Here is a 17464-nt window from a genome sequence, read left to right as displayed (position 1 = left end):
GATCACATGATATACTTTTCGCAGACTAAGAGAATCCATCATATAATTGACTAGAAAACATTCAATGTTTTTTTTTTTATTTTTTTTTTTAATTTTTTGGGTTGATTATATATGAATAGAAGAGTACACTAAGGTGAAAAATGTAGCCAATGACATAAATAAGATATATACTTATCCAATGTCTAAACATTTTAAATAATATAATAAGAAAAGAAAATTTTTTAAACAAATATAATAACTACATTATACTTAAGAGTTAGAGAAATAACCAACACATTTGAGTCTCATTTTTATTAATTATTTTATGTCATATGCATTTTACGATTTTGCACGGATGCCCACAAACTCTAAGCAAAAGAATAATGGATTTTTTTATTAGACATAAAAAACAAAACACATAGATTTATATTTATACAAATGAAAAAACTTGTATTACTAAATACTAACAATGGAAATTACTTTATTTTTGTGTGATATATGTTTCCAAGGGATTATGAAAGCTGTTGCACCTACCTTTGATTAGAAGTTAATTAAATTAACTGTTTCATGCTTGGTAAGATGTAGATTATCATAGCTTTAACATATAAGTAACACTACTTCAGCTAGGTTCAATAATGATGTAGAAGGTTTAATGCAGACTTCACTGCGGATTCACATCCCCCAATTGATAAAGTATCCCGATATAGCATCTCATCATACCTTTCTTCATGATCTCCCCGTATTTCCAGCTTGCGAACTTCGGAAGCATCCGACAAAGAAGAAACCATTCTCAAGGATATGGCATTAAGCATATCTCCCTTTAACGTTGGACACTCTTTTATTCGAAGTTTCCTAAGCCGAGGAAAAGCTTCTGGGTGAGGTACGTGCCACTCCTCCCAGCATGGCATGTTAGCAAACACCAATTCCTCGAGTGAAGGAAACGGTGCAATAGGCGAAGAATGATGACCGCTGTCATTATTGTAAAACTCTTCGCCAATAATCCTCAGCTGATCCAAACCTTTAATGCTCAGGTACTTAAGAGATGGCAGCTGTCCAAGTGAAGGTAGCATGCAGCAATTCTTGCAAGATGCTAGTGTTACGCTTGTCATATTGTTGTAGGAACAGTCCCCCACCCAAACTGGAAATGTTTCGCCCTTGTATCCCTTCATTCTCAACTCTTTCAAGCCATTGTGCGGTTGCAAGTCATCGAGTATATCTCTCTCAGTCTCTATGTTGGAAACCATCTCACTACCTGAAGACCATTCCAACGATAACTTGTCAATGTGGTTCTTCTCCAACATCCTTGCACTCCTTGCTTGTCTCGCATCAACAACATTCTCCAACTTCTTAATCTCAAATGATCCTTCAAGATTTGGGAGCCCTCCTAATTCCTGTATTCCATTGTCTTCGTGCTTGCCCACCGCAAAGTAATCTAAAATAGGCTTGTGTTTCAATTTACTTATTCCTCTAGTCATTTCTTCCAAAGAAGTTCCCCTAAGATCAAGATGCCGTAAATTCACAAGTTTATGCATGTCATTGGGCAACATGGTCAGCTTATAACATGCATACAATATTAATGTTTGTAGATTATACAAGTTGCATAGTGACTCTGGTAATGTCTTAACATCGGTCTGAGAGAGATTCAAATAGCGTAGATGAATCAATTCACCTATTGAATCTGGTAATACATCAAGTTTATCAAAGGATAAAACTCTCAAGTATTTCAACTTTGTTGCTCTGCTTTTCTTGCTTAACAAATCATCGACATACAAAGATGTCCTCAAAGATTCTGACTTCACGATGGACTTGAAGACTTTTGAGATTGGATGATCTAAGCTTCCACCTCGCAAATGTGACAAATGACGAGTGAGAACCTTCTTTCTTTCTTGTTCACCAAGTTCTTCTATTTTACAATAGAAGTCTCCAGCAAGGAATATTGCCAAGTCATGCAAGAGATCATGCATCACGAACCTCTCAGAGAAAAACCGAGATCGTTCAAAAAATAACCATGAAGCTAAATCTTTAATATACTTGTAATTGTCTTGAAGCTTTTTAAAGAATAACCTTGAAGCTAATTCTTCAAAACACTGAGAACCAACCTCTTCTAAACTCTCTCCTCTCTTTGGTACCCTTAAAAGATCTTCAGCCATCCACAGCAAAACTAGTTCATTTTTCTCAAACCTGTGATCTTTGGGAAACAATGAACAATAAACGAAACAACGCTTCAAGTAAGGAGGTAGCTGGAAGTAGCTTATTAACAATGCTGGAATAATTTTACTATTTTTCGTAGAATATTCCCAGATGTCACTCCTTAAAACAGCATTCCATTCTTTAACATCGTCCTTTCCTCGCAACAAACGCCCAAGTGTTTCAACAGCTAATGGCAACCCCTTACACCTCTTGACAATCTTTCTACCGACATCCTCTAGTTTTCGGTTCCCGTTTGACACTGGAAAACATGCATTGGCTGCAAACAATAACCAACAAGACTCTTCCGACAACCCATTAAGAATGTAAGAGGGACATGTGTGAACTACTGAAGCAACCTCTTGATTGCGAGTTGTTAGAAGAATTGTACTACCCTTAGCCCCATAGTGAAAAGGAGTTATAAATTGCTCCCACTTATCGGCATCTTCGCTCCAGACATCGTCTAGAACAATAAAGAACTTCTTTCCCGACAAGTTTTTCTTCAATTCGTTTTGAAGCGAATTTAAACTCCCAAGGGTACAAGGTGTTTTAGTGATCTCCTCAATGGTTTTCTTTGTAATCTCAGCAACATCAAATGTTTCAGAGATGCAGACCCATACTTTTTTATCATCATCAAATCCCTCTGTGAAATTGTACACCCATTTGGCTAAGGTTGTTTTACCAACCCCGCCCATGCCAACAATAGGAATCACAGATAACTGAGATTCACTGTTGTCCTTTATTATTTTGGTTAAAGCTTGTTGATCATCCTCCCTGCCATATATTTTCCCTTGCATCAGACATGTGGTTTCTCGCCATGATGATGATGATGATGATGACAAGTTATTATCCTTGGTACTCTTTTGAAGACCAAGGTCATCTTTCTGCTTTACAAGAAATTCTATTCTTGCAACCACCTCTTCCATGTTATCTACCATCTTCCTATGTCGGTTACGGAAGAAACTAAGCTTGGAAGAACGTACCTCCTTTTGAGTGGCGGCTTTGGTGTGTACAGCGTCCAGAAAGTCATCAGCATCATAAACAGAATCTCTCAGACAGTTGAGCCAATCCCTCACACGATCATCGCCCAGTTGCTTGTACTCAGCATCATCAAGCACAGCTTCGGCAGCAAGCAGTGAAATCTTCAGCCTCTCAACCAAGCCAGGGCCAAGTTTCTTGCCGAAGACCTGGTTGACCGCATCCTCTCTAAGGGACTTGTTAATGACAATGCTAATAAAGCCAGAGAGGAAAGCTCCACCAACTACACTAGCCATTATGATATGATCTCAAACAAGTGATCAGAATTGGGTATGAAGGAGAGTGAAAATGAAGATTTTGCAGGGTTTGTAACTGAACTGGGTGTAGGTGTATCAAAGCTTATTGTGAAGAAGTAGTCCTCAATAATTTGATGGCAAAAAGACAAAGACGACTGACTCAATAAAAAGAGGGTCTACTAATTTTATGTGTTTGAATGTTATTTTGGAATTCGGAAGGTGCATTCCATGTAATTTTCATTTTTTTTTCAAAACAAGGTATGTGATTCCAAGACGTGTGAGTTGTAGTCTTTGTGGAAATTTCGTCTCTAATGTCATATTACGTTATCATCATCATATTGAGCTGGTTGTGGGTCATGGCAAAATAGTGATGCAGATGCAGGGCAATTGCTCCTTCCAAGTTCAAATAATTCAGCTTCATGCTTTGTGTTCCCTTCTTGATTGTGTGGTGCTCCTTACTTGTATGAACTGAGTTATTAGAATTTCCTATAGGAGGCATTTCAAATATTTCAGGAATACTAGTGTTTCAGTAGTTTTAATAATTGATCTGATTTATAAAATATATGCATGGTGGAGATCAATAGCCAAAACTACATAATCAATATTCTCAGAATACTTGAAAAATTTCCTATAGCATATTAGTTACTACTCAGCATTAAATTAAGACTGATGGTATTATTTGAACTATTACAAGTGGTTGTCAAGTAGAGTTATTGTTTTAGAGTTTGATTCCAGAGCTTTTTTCCCCCCACTAAGAAACTCATAATTTTGGTGTTTTTAAATCTATCAAAGAAGCAACAAAATTTCAAGTGTTTCAACTTTTGTATGAGCAAGGTAAAAAGTAAGATTTTTTATACAATTTATTTCTATTAGTGACTAAGGCAGCTTCTGTGCTATTAGTAAGGGAGTCTGATGATTTCTCTTTCTCTTTTTTTTCTTTTTACTTTTAATTTTTACTTCATTGATAAAACATCAGATCATGGTATTATTGGTCTAACTTATTGGAAAAAGAAGACCTGCATCTACATGATATGTAAGAAATGCCCAAAATTCGAGTATTAATAACAATGGAAGTTACTTTTACTTTTGTGTCATATACATATTTTGGTTCAATGATGTTATAATCATCACAGCTTTGAATTGTAAATTTAGCCAAAAGAAGAAGAAGAAGAAAGCACTACAATTCAAATTTGATATAACCCTTGTATTAGATAGTGAAGCATTTGTTAGCATGTTGGTTCAAAGTTCAAACATGGCTGCTATTGGTTCAAAGTTCAAACATGACTGCTATTGGTTCAAAGTTCAAAGTTCAATTTCTCCTTCAAGTTCCAATAATAAAGCTTCATTCACTGTATTCCCTTCTTGATTGTGTGGTGCTCCCAACTTGTTAGCTTAAAGACATTGACTCCAAGTCGTCCCAACATCTCTGTCCATGGAAAATTTGTATGAATTGAGTTATTTGAATTATCTCTGTCCATTGGCTCACACTAACTTTGTCCCTTGATTCTCTAATTTATTTGATGGATGCAACTAGGGGGTGGAAATGAGCCAAGCTTTGGCTTAGATGAGGTTGCCCCAGGTTGTAAATAGATGGCCCAAGTCTAAATCTGTTACCTCTCATAAGTTTTTTTTTAGGTTTGAGTCCAGCCTGTATAAAAGCCGACAAACTCATAGAGTCTATTTAAAAAATCTGTTTGGTGAGTTATAAATAGTTAAATACATTCTAGAATTTATATTAATCCATAATCATAAATCTTTTCTTTAAAAAAAAAAACTACAATCTTTACTAGTCTTTGACTATTAATTTTTTTGGTTTTGTTTTATGGGTGAATATTTGAAAGTGTAAACTAAAAATAATTTATTTTACAAAAATTTTTTTTCACAAGCTAGCCTAACAAGTTTCGTAGGCTTATTTTAAGGCCTATGTCCACTTGAATTGTTAAATAAAATCAGCTGAGCCTAAAACGAGCCAAGCCACTAACCTTTGTTGGGTGGCTTGGCCCCCTTGATGCAACATAATTGCATCTTGTTAGAAGTTTCAATTAATGAGTTGCTATATACATAAGATGGGAAAGATTTGAACCTCCAACACTTGCTTAAACAAACGAGTGAACTGATTACTAGACCAACTCAAAATTAATTACTATACTAAATTACTAATTCTCTCAAATACATCAAATCTCATTAGTTATGGTATATAGCATATTAGTTACTACTCAGTATCAAATTAAGAGTTATGCTACTATTTCAACCATTACAATTGATTATCAAACTAAGTTATTGATTCAGAGTTGGATTCCAGAGCTTCCCCACACCTCCACCCCTCTCCTTAAAATATTCATAATTTTGTATATCTTTTTTAAGTCTATGAAAGAAGCAACAAAATTTCAAGGCTTTCAACTTTTGTATGAGCAAGGTAATAGTATGGTTTTCTAAATAAATATAGTGAGTGCAGAAGCTTCTATGCTATTAGTAAGGGACTTGGATTTTTTTTTTCAACTTTCAATTTGTTTCTACACAAAATAAAACAAAACCCTCTTCGAGAGATACTCCTAAATAAATTACACTATAAATTTTGAGAGAATAATGCCTATAGGATCACGACTTATTTTGTTTTCTGTTAATAACTTTGAGTCATTTCCTTATTGGTTTTAATTTGTTGAACTTCATTGATAAAAAACATCAGTTCAGGGTATTATTGGTCTAACTAATTGAAAAAAGAAGACCTACGTCTACATGATATGTAAGAAATGCACAAAATTCGAGTATTAATGACAATGGAAGTTACTTGATTTTTGTGTTATATATTTCCAAAGGGATTATTAAACCTGTTGTACCTACCTTTGATTAGAAGTTAGTTAATTTAACTGCATGCTTGGTAAGATGTAGATTATCATAGCTTTAACATATAATAACACTACTACATCTAGGTTCAATGATCTTAATCATCATGGCTTTGAATTGTAAATTTAGCCAAAAAAAAAAAAATTTACAATTCAAAATGGATATACATGAAAGCTGAAGTCAGAAAACACTGCTTCTGCTTCCCAACACATTAATCCAGTTTACATCTTCACATATATACATGTATAATGAAATCCCAAACATCTGTGAACTTTTACTCCCAAAAGTTGGGAAAAAAAAACAGAAATAAAATTGTTAAATTATTGAGGCTTCACTTTCCATTTTAGGCGAGACCATAAGATATATATATATATATATATATATATTTTTGTGGACTAGAAACTAAGAAAAGACCATAAGCTTTATTCTCATTTAGCCTATCACTCAAAGTCCCAGACTGCACATGTTGTGTTATATTGTAAAAAAAATTAAATAAATAAATATAAGAATATTAAAGAAAAGAAGAATAAGAAACAAGGAAAACCATATTAAAGGATTTCAATTTAGCCTCCTGCTAAAATTATTAATGATCAAAGGTAATTGGCATTGTAACAAAAAGTCCATTTTACAGATTCGAAAAACAGTTAAAGAATCAAATTTGAGTTGCTATATAGCCTATATAGCAATACCATTCACTCATTCAGCATAAACATGAAATAGTGGCAAATGCAGAAACACAATTTTGTCATTAAGCGCATATAATTAATTCCATCTCAAATCAAGCTTCATAACTTTTTCTTTCACCCAACAGAACAGGAAAAGTAAATTTGAGAATGGAATTTAGTAAAGTTACCAACTTGAAGCTAAAACAGCAGTGCAGTTAGACAAAAAAGAAAGTGATCACAAGCATGATTTGATTGACATAATATTACAAGTTAGAAGAAAAAGTCTTCAATAGACATTTCAGAACAGAATACTTGTAGCCATCCTCTTTAAATCCCAAACGATGAAATATTCTATGACAAGATTTCTTCTTGAATAATTTTACATGTAAGAATAATATATTTATTCTGATCCTATGCAGCTTAATATATGTAGTTATTACAAACTGCACATATCAGGATTTATTCATGGTATGCCTATTTTCATTTTGTTAAAAAAAAAGAAAAGAAAAAGAAGAAGAATAAAGAAACTCACCAATAAATAAAGTTGATAGAAACTAAATTGTTGTCTGATGGCATGACCACAACTTGACCTTCTAATGACATTGGCTATATCTTTCATCACCTTGGGAAGGTGAGGCAGCAAACCCACATCAGGGTATGACTTGAAGCTCTCACAGTCAACACCTGAAATTTCAAGATGACTGATGGCCTCCAAGTTTCCCATGGATGATAGACCCCTCAATTGTTTCTCGCAACCTCCGACACGAAGTCGTTTCAAGTTAGGCGGCAAACCACCCTCTGGCAACCTACAAATTTCCGGGCAGCCTTCTATCTCGAGAGACTGCAAATTGAGGAGAAGAGTATTCATGTCATGAGGCAATGCTTCCAATTTCTCACAGAAGCTAACATCAAAATGAGTTAAGTTGGGGACAGCCAGTCCTTCTCCTGGAAAAGACACAAATTTGGAGCAGAAAGAGATGATAAGAGTGTGAACTGTGAAGAGCAGTGTGTGGTGACTGTGACATTGAAACTGATTCCACATTCACACACATTCTTATCTTGAGTCTTGAGACTGGGAAAGGCATCCAATGATAATGAGGTCAGTGAATCATAGCTGTCTATCTTTAGCTTCTCTAAATTGAATTTCTGCTGCTCTTGCTTGGAATTCCAGATTTTTGCAACCAATGGCTGTCAGTTTTTTCAAAGATTCGGGTAAACAATTTCCCGGAAAGGATACAACAGATGTGCACCCTGCGATGCGTATTTCTTGGAGACAAGTAAAATGGTTAAAGCTCATTGCCTTAAATTCATTGCCTTAAAATCGGTTGCGTCCTTTGAAGTTAATCCAAATCTGATTAAGTTCATAAACTAATGGGAATGTAGAGACACTCCAGAAAGTTTTGGCTTGGGCCTCACATACAAGAAGATTACCAGAACCTGCATGATAAATACACAATCATATGAGCAATTCAGTAAATGGAGAAAGAGCACTTATTCAACATTATTGGCTTCCGTTTTAGATTCAAAAACAGAATTGAAACTTGAGAGGCAGTGAGGCACAAATTCATCTTGAGAAAAATTTGACATCAATATAACAATACTGCAATGGAAGTAGTTACATGCTCACTAACTTGCCATTGGCATAGAGGCTGCCAATGCACATTCTAATGGTTGCAGAAAATAACTAGTAAGAGAACGACAATATGCCAATGAATCCAAATTAAGCTTGCAAAGAACATCTTATTGTATCAGCCAAACTGCATAGTAAGCACATGGCAGCTTACAATTACATATTAGAACGAGTTAGTATAGGATCTACAATTCATTTAATATGATATTTTGTAAATAATTGCATGTTTTAATCAACAAAAAATAATTCTAAAGCAACACTTTTAGCTTTTTGTTCGGCATGAACCATAGAACACAGCAAGCCAACAAAAATATGATCACAAAATTGTAAAGTTTGAATGATGAATTTATTAAAAGTATACCATTCTCTTAATGAAATCCTTATTTTTGTGTCATATAATTCCAAGGAATTATGAAAGCTGTTGTATCTACCTTTGATTAGAAGTTAATTAATTAACTGTTTCATGCTGGTAAGATGCAGATTATCATAGCTTTAACATATAAGTAACACTACTTCAGCTAGCTTCAATAATGATGTTAATCATCATCATGCCTTCCAATTGTAAATTTAACACAAAAAAAAAAAAATAAAAAGAAAAGAAAGAAAAAACCTACAATTCAAGTTTGATACAACCCTTGCATTAGATACTGAAAACTCATTTGTTTAGCATATTGGTTCAAAGTTCAAAAATGACTGCTATTGATAACCAAACAACCATCTATATATGGTTCCTATCTATGAAGCAAAGCATTGAATGAATAATCCAAGCAACTCCACATGTAGTGAGGATATGAATCATATGATACACATCAGTCAAGAATATCACAATAATTGAAAAGTAAAGTAAAGCAACTTTTCATGAATCAAATATATAAAGCGATGAACTATATATGCTATAAACTATAGAGACAAACCTTTGATGAGTGTCTATTTTGGTCTTTCAAGAATACAAAGAACAAAATATACTTTTATACATAAACCAAGTTAATAAGAAATTTCCATGCCGTGATGATAGAATTTTTTATGCATTTATTAAAACAATATGAGCGAATAATGGTTTTTGCTAGTGTTCAACCCACTCATTTTCTAGGTTGTTAACAAACAGTGCCGGCATTAAATATTAAAGAGTTTGAAGAATTTTAAATTAGACTTTGCGGATTTAAAAATGAACATAGCCATAAAATATATTCTTCATTTCATTGTGCTAGTATTCAAAGTCAAAAACCTTAACTTGTTTTTAAAATGCAAAAATCTTGTAACTCTAGATAAGCATAAACTGCGTTGCTTTCAGTGTGATAATTAGTACACAAGTTGAATAATTTGATTGATTTCTCACCTTATTTTCATATTAGTATAAACTTAAAAATTTCAAAACTTTTCGTAGACTAAGAGAATCCAAATAGTTGACTAGAAAACTTCCATATTTTTTTGGTTAAATTTTTTGGGTTGATTATATATGAATAGAAGAGTACACTAAGGTGAAAAATGTAGCAAATGACATAAATAAGATATATACTTATCCGATATTTAAACAATTTAAATAATATAATAAGAAAAGAAAACTTTTTAAACAAATATAATAGTTACATTATATTTAAGAGTCAGAGAAATAACCAACATATGTGAGTCTCATTTTTATTAATTATTTTATGTTATATGCATTTTACAATTTTGCACGGATTCGCACAAACTCTAAGCAAAAGAATAATGGATTTTTTTATTGGACATAAAAAAACAAAAAACATATGTTTATATTAATACAAATGGAAAAACTTGTATTACTAACAATGGAAGTTACTTTATTTTTGTGTCATATATGTTTCAAAGGGGTTATGAAAGCTGTTGCACCTACCTTTGATTAGAAGTTAATTAAATTAACTGTTTCATGCTTGATAAGATGTAGATTATCATAACTTTAACATATAAGTAACACTACTTCAGCTAGCTTCAATAATGAAATGAAGTTAATCATCATCATACCTTTGAATTGTAAATTTAACCAAAAAAAAAAAAAAAGACAGAGAAAGAAAAGCCTTCAATTCAAGTTTGATACAACCTTTGCATTAGATATTGAAACTCATTTGTGTAGCATATTGATAACCAAACAACCATCTATGGTTCCTATCTTCGAAGCAAAGCATTGAATTGAATAATCCAAGCAAGTCCACATGTAGTGTGGATATGATACACATCAGTCATTAATTTACTAGTGTAGATATCAATTAAAATGAAACCTGAAATAAAAACACACTACTGCTTCCCAACACATTAATCCACTTTACATCTCCATTATATATATATGCAATGAAATCTCTAACATCCGTGAACTTTTCACCTGCAAAAGATGGCAAAAACAGAAGGAAAAAAATTGTTAAATTATTTTAAAGCTTCATTTTCTATTTCAGGCAAGACAATAAGCTTTATTTTTAAAAGAAGTTGCAAACTGCATCATGTTGTGTTATATTGTAGAAAATTTTAAAAAGAGATTAAAGGATAGAAGAAAAGGAAACAAGAAAAACCATATTAGATGTCCCTAGTATTTGGTGAAAGTTTTAATTTCTTTTCGAATATTTTTGAAAGATTTGAATTGATCTCTTTGCTAAAATTATGAATGAACGACAAGAAATAGAATCGTAACAGAAAGTACAATTTATAGATTCCAAAAACAGTTAAAAGAATCAAATTTAAGTTACTACATGGTAGTACCGATTAGTTCAGCATAAAGTCATAAACATCAAAAGGCAGAAACACAATTTTACCATTAAGAGCATATATCTAGTTCTTCTAAAATCAAGTTTTGATAACATTTTTCTTTTTCCCAACAGAAGAGGAAAAGTAAATTCTAGAATGGAATGAAGTAGAGTAAATTTACCAACCTGAAGCTAAAATATTTGTATAAGATTTATATGATGACATCTCTGCCATTTGGGCACTTTTACTTCATTACAATGTACCTGCAGAAGATGGATGAAAACAGTAAATTTCATTTATCGATGTATGTAAAGAAATTCTCAAATGTTGGATGCACAATATATATATTCCGTGTCTTTGAATTTATAAGAATGACTTTCTCTGAGAATAACAGAGGATATTTCTTTTGAGTACAACTACAAAGTGAGAGGTTTTCCATGAATGCAAATTCATATCAGTCCAAGTAGTTAATAATGTGTAAAGAAAGAGAGAAGTCTTTTCTTTTGAGGAAAAGGAAATTGATGCATGTATAATTGAATTGTGGTGGCATCAGAGCCGTGAAGTTAGATGATTTACCTGCTCAGAAATCTCGATTGAATTGAATGGTTGGGATGTGGGAAATTTTGGGCCAGATTAGTTGATGCTTGTTCTTGCAGTGTTCTTGCAACGGACAGCCTTCAATTTTGAGTAGCAAGAGAGAGGGAGGCAGCTTTTCTCCTTCCATATTCTCCAGCTTTGGACACCAATCAATGTGTAGTTGTTGAAGGGAGGTGAGGCGGAGAAGCTCGTTGCACTCCAATGTCTCCAGATTTGGAAAATGATAGAGTCTCAGAGTGGTAAGGGAGGGAAGGTGAGGCAGCGAACCCACCTCTGGGTATGACTTTATGTTCTTACACGTATAATAACCATTAATAACAAGACGAGTGAGGGCGTGCAAGTTGCCCATCCATGATAGATCCCTCATTTGTTGCTCGCTAATTCCCACTTCAAGTTCTTTCAAGTTAGGCGGCAAATCACCCTCTGCCAACCTGAACATGTCTGAGCAACCACCTATCACGAGAGACCGTAGACTTGGGAATAGACTCTTCATGTCACGTGGTAACGCCTCCAACTTCAAGCACATTGTGACTTTTAGATGAGTCAAGTTGGGTGCAGCCAGTCCTTCTCCTGCTAATGACACTAATTTCGAGCACCAAGAAATGGAGAGACGTTGAAGAGCAGCGTGTGGTTGATGGTTGATGGTGGTTGCATTAAATGATTGAGATGGCCTTATTGATAAAGCATCCCCACCACCTACCATCTCATCAGACCTTCCTTCTTCATCTTCCCGCAAACAACAATCCCTTCTCCACAATATGTCGTTAAGCATATCTCCCTTTAGCAATGGACAATCATCTATATCAAGTCTCCTAAGCCGAGGAAAAGCTTCTGGGTCAGGTACGTGCCACTCCTCCCACCGTGGCATGTAAGCAAACACCAATTCCTCGAGTGAAGGAAACGGTGGAATAGGCGAGGAATGATGATCGCTGTCATTCTTGTAAAACTCATCACCAATACGCTTGAGCTCAAGAAAACCGTAAATGCTCAGGGACTTTAGAGATGGCAGTTGTCCAAGTGAAGGCAGCATGCAGCAATTCTTGCAATTCAGTAGAGATACACTTGTCATATTGTTGTAGGAACAGTGTCCCACCCAATCTGGAAATCTTTCGCCCTTGTATCCCTCGATTCTCAACTCTTTCAAGCCAGTGTGCGGTTGCAAGCCGTCGAGTATATCTCTCTCAGTCTCCGTGTTTGAAACTATCTCATGGCCCCGAGACCATTCCAACAATAAGTAGTCAATGTGGTTCTTCTCCAACATCCTTGCACTCCTGGCTTGTCTGCCATCAGCAACATTCTCCAACTTCTTAATCTCAAATGATCCTTCAAGATTTGAGAGCCCTCCTAATTCCTCCATTCCATTGTCTTTGTGCTTGCCCACCACAAACGAACTTAAGGTGTGCAAGTGTTTCAATTTACCTATTCCCCTAGGCATTTCTTCCAAAAAAGTTCCCCTAAGATCAAGATGCCGTAAATTCACAAGTTTATGCATGTCATTGGGCAACATGGTCAGGGAACGACATTGATACAAGATCAATGTTTGTAGATTAAACAAGTTGCATAATGACTCTGGTAATGTCTTAACCTTGGCCCAAGAGAGATCCAAATAGCGTAGATGAATCAATTTACCTATTGAACCTGGTAATGCATCAAGTTCGCAAAAGGATAAAACTCTCAAGTATTTCAACTTTGATGCTCTGCTTTCCATGCTTAACAAATCTTTGATATACAACGATGTCCTCAAAGATTCTGCTTTCACACTGGACTTAAAGACTTTTGAGATTAGATGATCTAAGCTTCCGAAATGTGACAAATGACGAATGAGAACCTTCTTCTCTTCTTGTTCACCAAACTCTTCTATTCTACAATAGAAGTCTCCAGCAAGGAATATTGCCAAGTCATGCAACAGATCATGCATCACGTACCTCTCATACTCAGCTGGTTTAAAAAATAACCTTGAAGCCAATTCTTCAAAACACTGAGAACCAACCTCTTCTAAACACTCTCCTCTCTTTGGTAGCCTTAAAAGATCTTCAGCCATCCACAGCAAAACTAGTTCATTTTTCTCAAACTCATAATCTTTGGGAAACAATGAACAATAAACGAAACAACGCTTCAAGTAAGGAGGTAGCTGGAAGTAGCTTATTAACAATGCTGGAATAATTTTACTATTTTTCGTAGAAATTTCCCAGATGTCACTCCTTAAAACAGCATTCCATTCTTTAGCATCACGCTTTCCTTGCAACAAGCGCCCAAGTGTTTCAATAGCTAATGGCAACCCTTTACACTTCTTGACAATATTTCTACCGATTTCCTCTAATGTTGGAATACCGTTTGACTCCGGAAAACATGCTTTGTCTTTAAACAATGACCAACAGTACTCTTCTAACAACTCGTTAAGAAAGTGAGAGGGACATGTTTGAACTACTGAAGCAACCTCTTTCATACGAGTTGTAAGAAGAATTGAACTACCCTTAGCCCCACATTGAAAAGGAGTTATAAATTGCTTCCACTTATCGGCATCATCGCTCCAGACATCGTCTAGAACAATAAAGAACTTCTTTCCCGACAAGATTTCCTGCAGTTTATTTTGAAGCAAATTTAAACTCCCAGGGCTACAAGTAGTTTTTGTAGTTTCCTCAATGGTTTTCTTTGTAATGTCAGCAACATGAAATGTTTCAGAGATGCAGACCCATGCTTTCAGATCAAATCCCTCCGCGACACTGTACACCCATTTGGCTAAGGTTGTTTTACCAACCCCACCCATGCCAACAATAGGAATCACAGATAACTGAGATTCATTGTTGTCAATTGTTTTGATTAGAGCTTGTTGATCATCCTCCCTTCCATATATGTTCCCTTCCATCAGACATGTGGTTTCTCGCCATGATGATGATGATGATAATGATGATGATGACAAGTTATTATCCTTGGTAGTCTTTTGAAGACCAAGGATATCTTTTTGACTTACAAGAAATTCTATTCTTTTAACCACCCCTTCCATGTTATCTACCATCTTCCTATGTCGGTCGAGGAAGAAACTAGGCAACAAAGAACGTACCTTCTTTTCAGTGGCGGCTTTGGTGAGGACAGCGTCCAGAAAGTCATCAGCATCATAAACAGCATCTCTTAGACTGTTGAGCCACTCCCTCACACGATTGTTGCCCAGTTGCTTGTACTCAGCATCATCAAGCAAAGCATCAGCAGCAAGCAGTGAAATCTTCAGCCTTTCAAGCAAGTCAGAGCCAAGCTTCTTGCCCAAGACCAAGTTGACCGTATCCTTTGTGAGCAACCTGTCAAAGACAACGTTAATGAAGCCATTAAGTAAAGCTCCACCAACAAGTGCATCAGCCATGATATTATCTCAAACAAGTGATCAGAATTCAGGTATGAAGGAGAGTGAAAATGTAGATTTTGCAGGGTTTGTAAGTGAACTGTGTGTAGGTGTATGAAAGCTTATTGTGAAGAAGTAGTTGTCAATAATTTGATGGCAAAAAGACAAAGACTGTTGACTCAATAAAACGTTGGTCTCCTTACTTAGTGGGAGTGTCTTGCTGGCTCTGTACTAATTTTATGTGCTTGAAACTTGAAAGTGATTTTGCAATGTGAAAAAAAAAAAAACGTAATTTTCATTTTTGCCTTTATTTCTTACTGTTTGTTACTTTTTAAGTTTTTATTTATTTATTTTTTCAAAACTGGCATCATTATTTTTGCCTTTGATGTCAGATACATTAATATAATGAGCTGGTTGTGGGTCATGGTAAAATAATGTTGCAGATGCAGTGCAATAATTCAGCTGAAGGACATTGATTCAGCTTGATTCACTGTATTCCCTTTTAGATTGTGTGGTGCTCCTTCCTTGTTAGCTGAAAGACATTGACCTCAAGTCGTCCCAACATCTCTGTCCATGAAAAAATTGTACGAATTGGGTTATTTGAATTACCTTCTAGCTTCTAGTTGGCTCACACTAACTTTCCTTGATTCTAATTTATTTGATGGATGCAACATTTTTGAATCTTGTTGGAAGTTTCATTTTAATGTGTTTTGTTATGACTTATGGGAGCAGATTCAATAGTACTACTATACTAATCTCTCTCAAATACATCAAATTGCATTAGTTATGGTAAATAGCAGAGGAGGCATTTCAAATATTTCAGGAATACTAGTGTTTCAGTAGTTTTAATAATTGATCTGAATTATAAAATATGTACATGGTGGAAATCAATAGCCAAAACTACCGAAACATCAATATTTTCGGAATACTTGAAAATTTTCCTATAGCATATTGTGATATTAGTTACTATTCAGCATTAAATTAAGACTGATGGTATTATTTGAACTGTTACAAGTGGTTGTCAAGCCATGTGATTGCAAGACGTAGAGTTATAGTCCTTGTGGAAATTTCGTCCTTGATGTCAGATACATTATCATTATCATAATGAGCTTGTTGTGGATCATGGTAAAAAATTATGCATTTGATAAAATAAGGTCTACTTTGTTACTTAACCTTCTTCTTTTAGGTAACAAATTCTTTATAACAAAAATATTCTTATTGGAGAAATTGCTTTAATCCACACATTGTAAGTTTTTCTCTCTTTAATTTGTAGAACAAATTAGTAGATCAGATATGCTGCATGTAATTTGATGTGATGAAGAGTTGCTCCTTCTAAGTTCCATTAATTCAGCTTTATTCATTGTATTCCCTTCTTGATTGTGTGGTGCTCCTTACTTGTTAGCTAAAGGACATTGACTTCAAGTCATCCCAACATCTCTGTTGATGGAAAAATTGTATGAATTGAGTTATTAGAATTGCCTAGCATCTAGCTGGATCACACTTACTTTGTCCTTGATTCTAATTCATTTGGTGGTTGCAACATTATTGCATCTTGTTGGAAGTTTCAATTAATGTGACCAGGCTCAATAGTACTATTATACTAATTTATTACTTTACTAAATTAATAATCTCTCTCAAATGCATCAATCGCATTAGTTATGATAATAGCATGTTAGTTACTACTCTCTTTTTTTTTTTCTCTTTTTGCTTTTAATTTGTTTCTACTGAAATAAAATAAAATCCTCTTTGAGAGATACTCCTATATAAATTACACTAATACTTTGAAGTTCATTGATAAAACATCAGTTCATGGTATTATTGGTCTAACTTATTGGAAAAAGAAGACCTGCATCTACATGATATGTAAGAAATGTCCAAAATTTGAGTATTAATAACAATGAAAGTTACTTTATTTTTGTGTCATATACATATTTCCAAGGGATTAATTATGAAAGCTATTGTACCTATCTTTGATAAGTTAACTAATTAACTGCCTCACGCTGGTAAGAGGTAGATTCTCATAGCTTTAACATACAAGTAACACTACTTCAGCTTGGTTCAATGATGTTATAATCATCATGGCTTTGAATTGTAAATTTAGCCCAAAAAAAAAAAAAAAAGAAAAAAGCACTACAATTCAAATTTGATATAACCCTTGTATTAGATAGTGAAGCATTTGTTTAGCATGTTGGTTCAAAGTTCAAACATGACTGCTATTGATAACCAAACAACCACCTATGGGTCCCAACATTGAAGCAAAGCA

General features: G+C 34.6%; 2 protein-coding genes across 3 annotated transcripts; both read right to left on the bottom strand.

Annotated features, from left to right (window-relative positions):
- Positions 1–348: 348 nt before the first annotated feature.
- Positions 349–9720, bottom strand: LOC112726295 (putative disease resistance RPP13-like protein 1). 2 transcript variants are annotated; one of them, XM_072210037.1, is made up of 3 exons: positions 9494–9720; positions 7482–8386; positions 349–3926 (listed from the first exon to the last, which is right to left on the bottom strand). In XM_072210037.1, the coding sequence occupies exon 3, from the start codon at positions 3438–3440 to the stop codon at positions 609–611; it is 2832 nt and encodes a 943-aa protein (XP_072066138.1). In that variant the 5' UTR covers positions 3441–3926; positions 7482–8386; positions 9494–9720; the 3' UTR covers positions 349–608. The 2 variants fall into 2 exon arrangements, with proteins under 2 accessions (XP_072066138.1, XP_072066139.1); XM_072210038.1 differs by lacking the exon at positions 9494–9720 and adding an exon at positions 8569–8739.
- An 893-nt stretch (positions 9721–10613) lies between these two features.
- On the bottom strand, positions 10614–15573 carry LOC112726294 (putative disease resistance RPP13-like protein 1). The gene is made up of 3 exons (XM_025775628.3): positions 11847–15573; positions 11456–11533; positions 10614–10914 (listed from the first exon to the last, which is right to left on the bottom strand). Exon 1 carries the CDS (start codon positions 15220–15222, stop codon positions 11851–11853), a length of 3372 nt encoding a protein of 1123 aa, XP_025631413.1. The 5' UTR covers positions 15223–15573; the 3' UTR covers positions 10614–10914; positions 11456–11533; positions 11847–11850.
- Between the last annotated feature and the right edge of the window lie 1891 nt (positions 15574–17464).

The sequence above is a fragment of the Arachis hypogaea genome, chromosome 12 (genome assembly GCF_003086295.3).
Source record: "Arachis hypogaea cultivar Tifrunner chromosome 12, arahy.Tifrunner.gnm2.J5K5, whole genome shotgun sequence".
NCBI lineage: Eukaryota > Viridiplantae > Streptophyta > Magnoliopsida > Fabales > Fabaceae > Arachis > Arachis hypogaea.
The sequence above is the reverse complement of the archived record's forward strand: the minus strand, read 5'-3'. Positions and strand labels throughout refer to the sequence as shown.

Excerpts from the sequence above, each read along its gene's own strand:
- LOC112726295 (XM_072210037.1), bottom strand. The coding sequence starts at position 3,440 with ATGGCTAGTGTAGTTGGTGGAGCTTTCCTCTCTGGCTTTATTAGCATT.
- LOC112726294 (XM_025775628.3), bottom strand. The coding sequence starts at position 15,222 with ATGGCTGATGCACTTGTTGGTGGAGCTTTACTTAATGGCTTCATTAAC.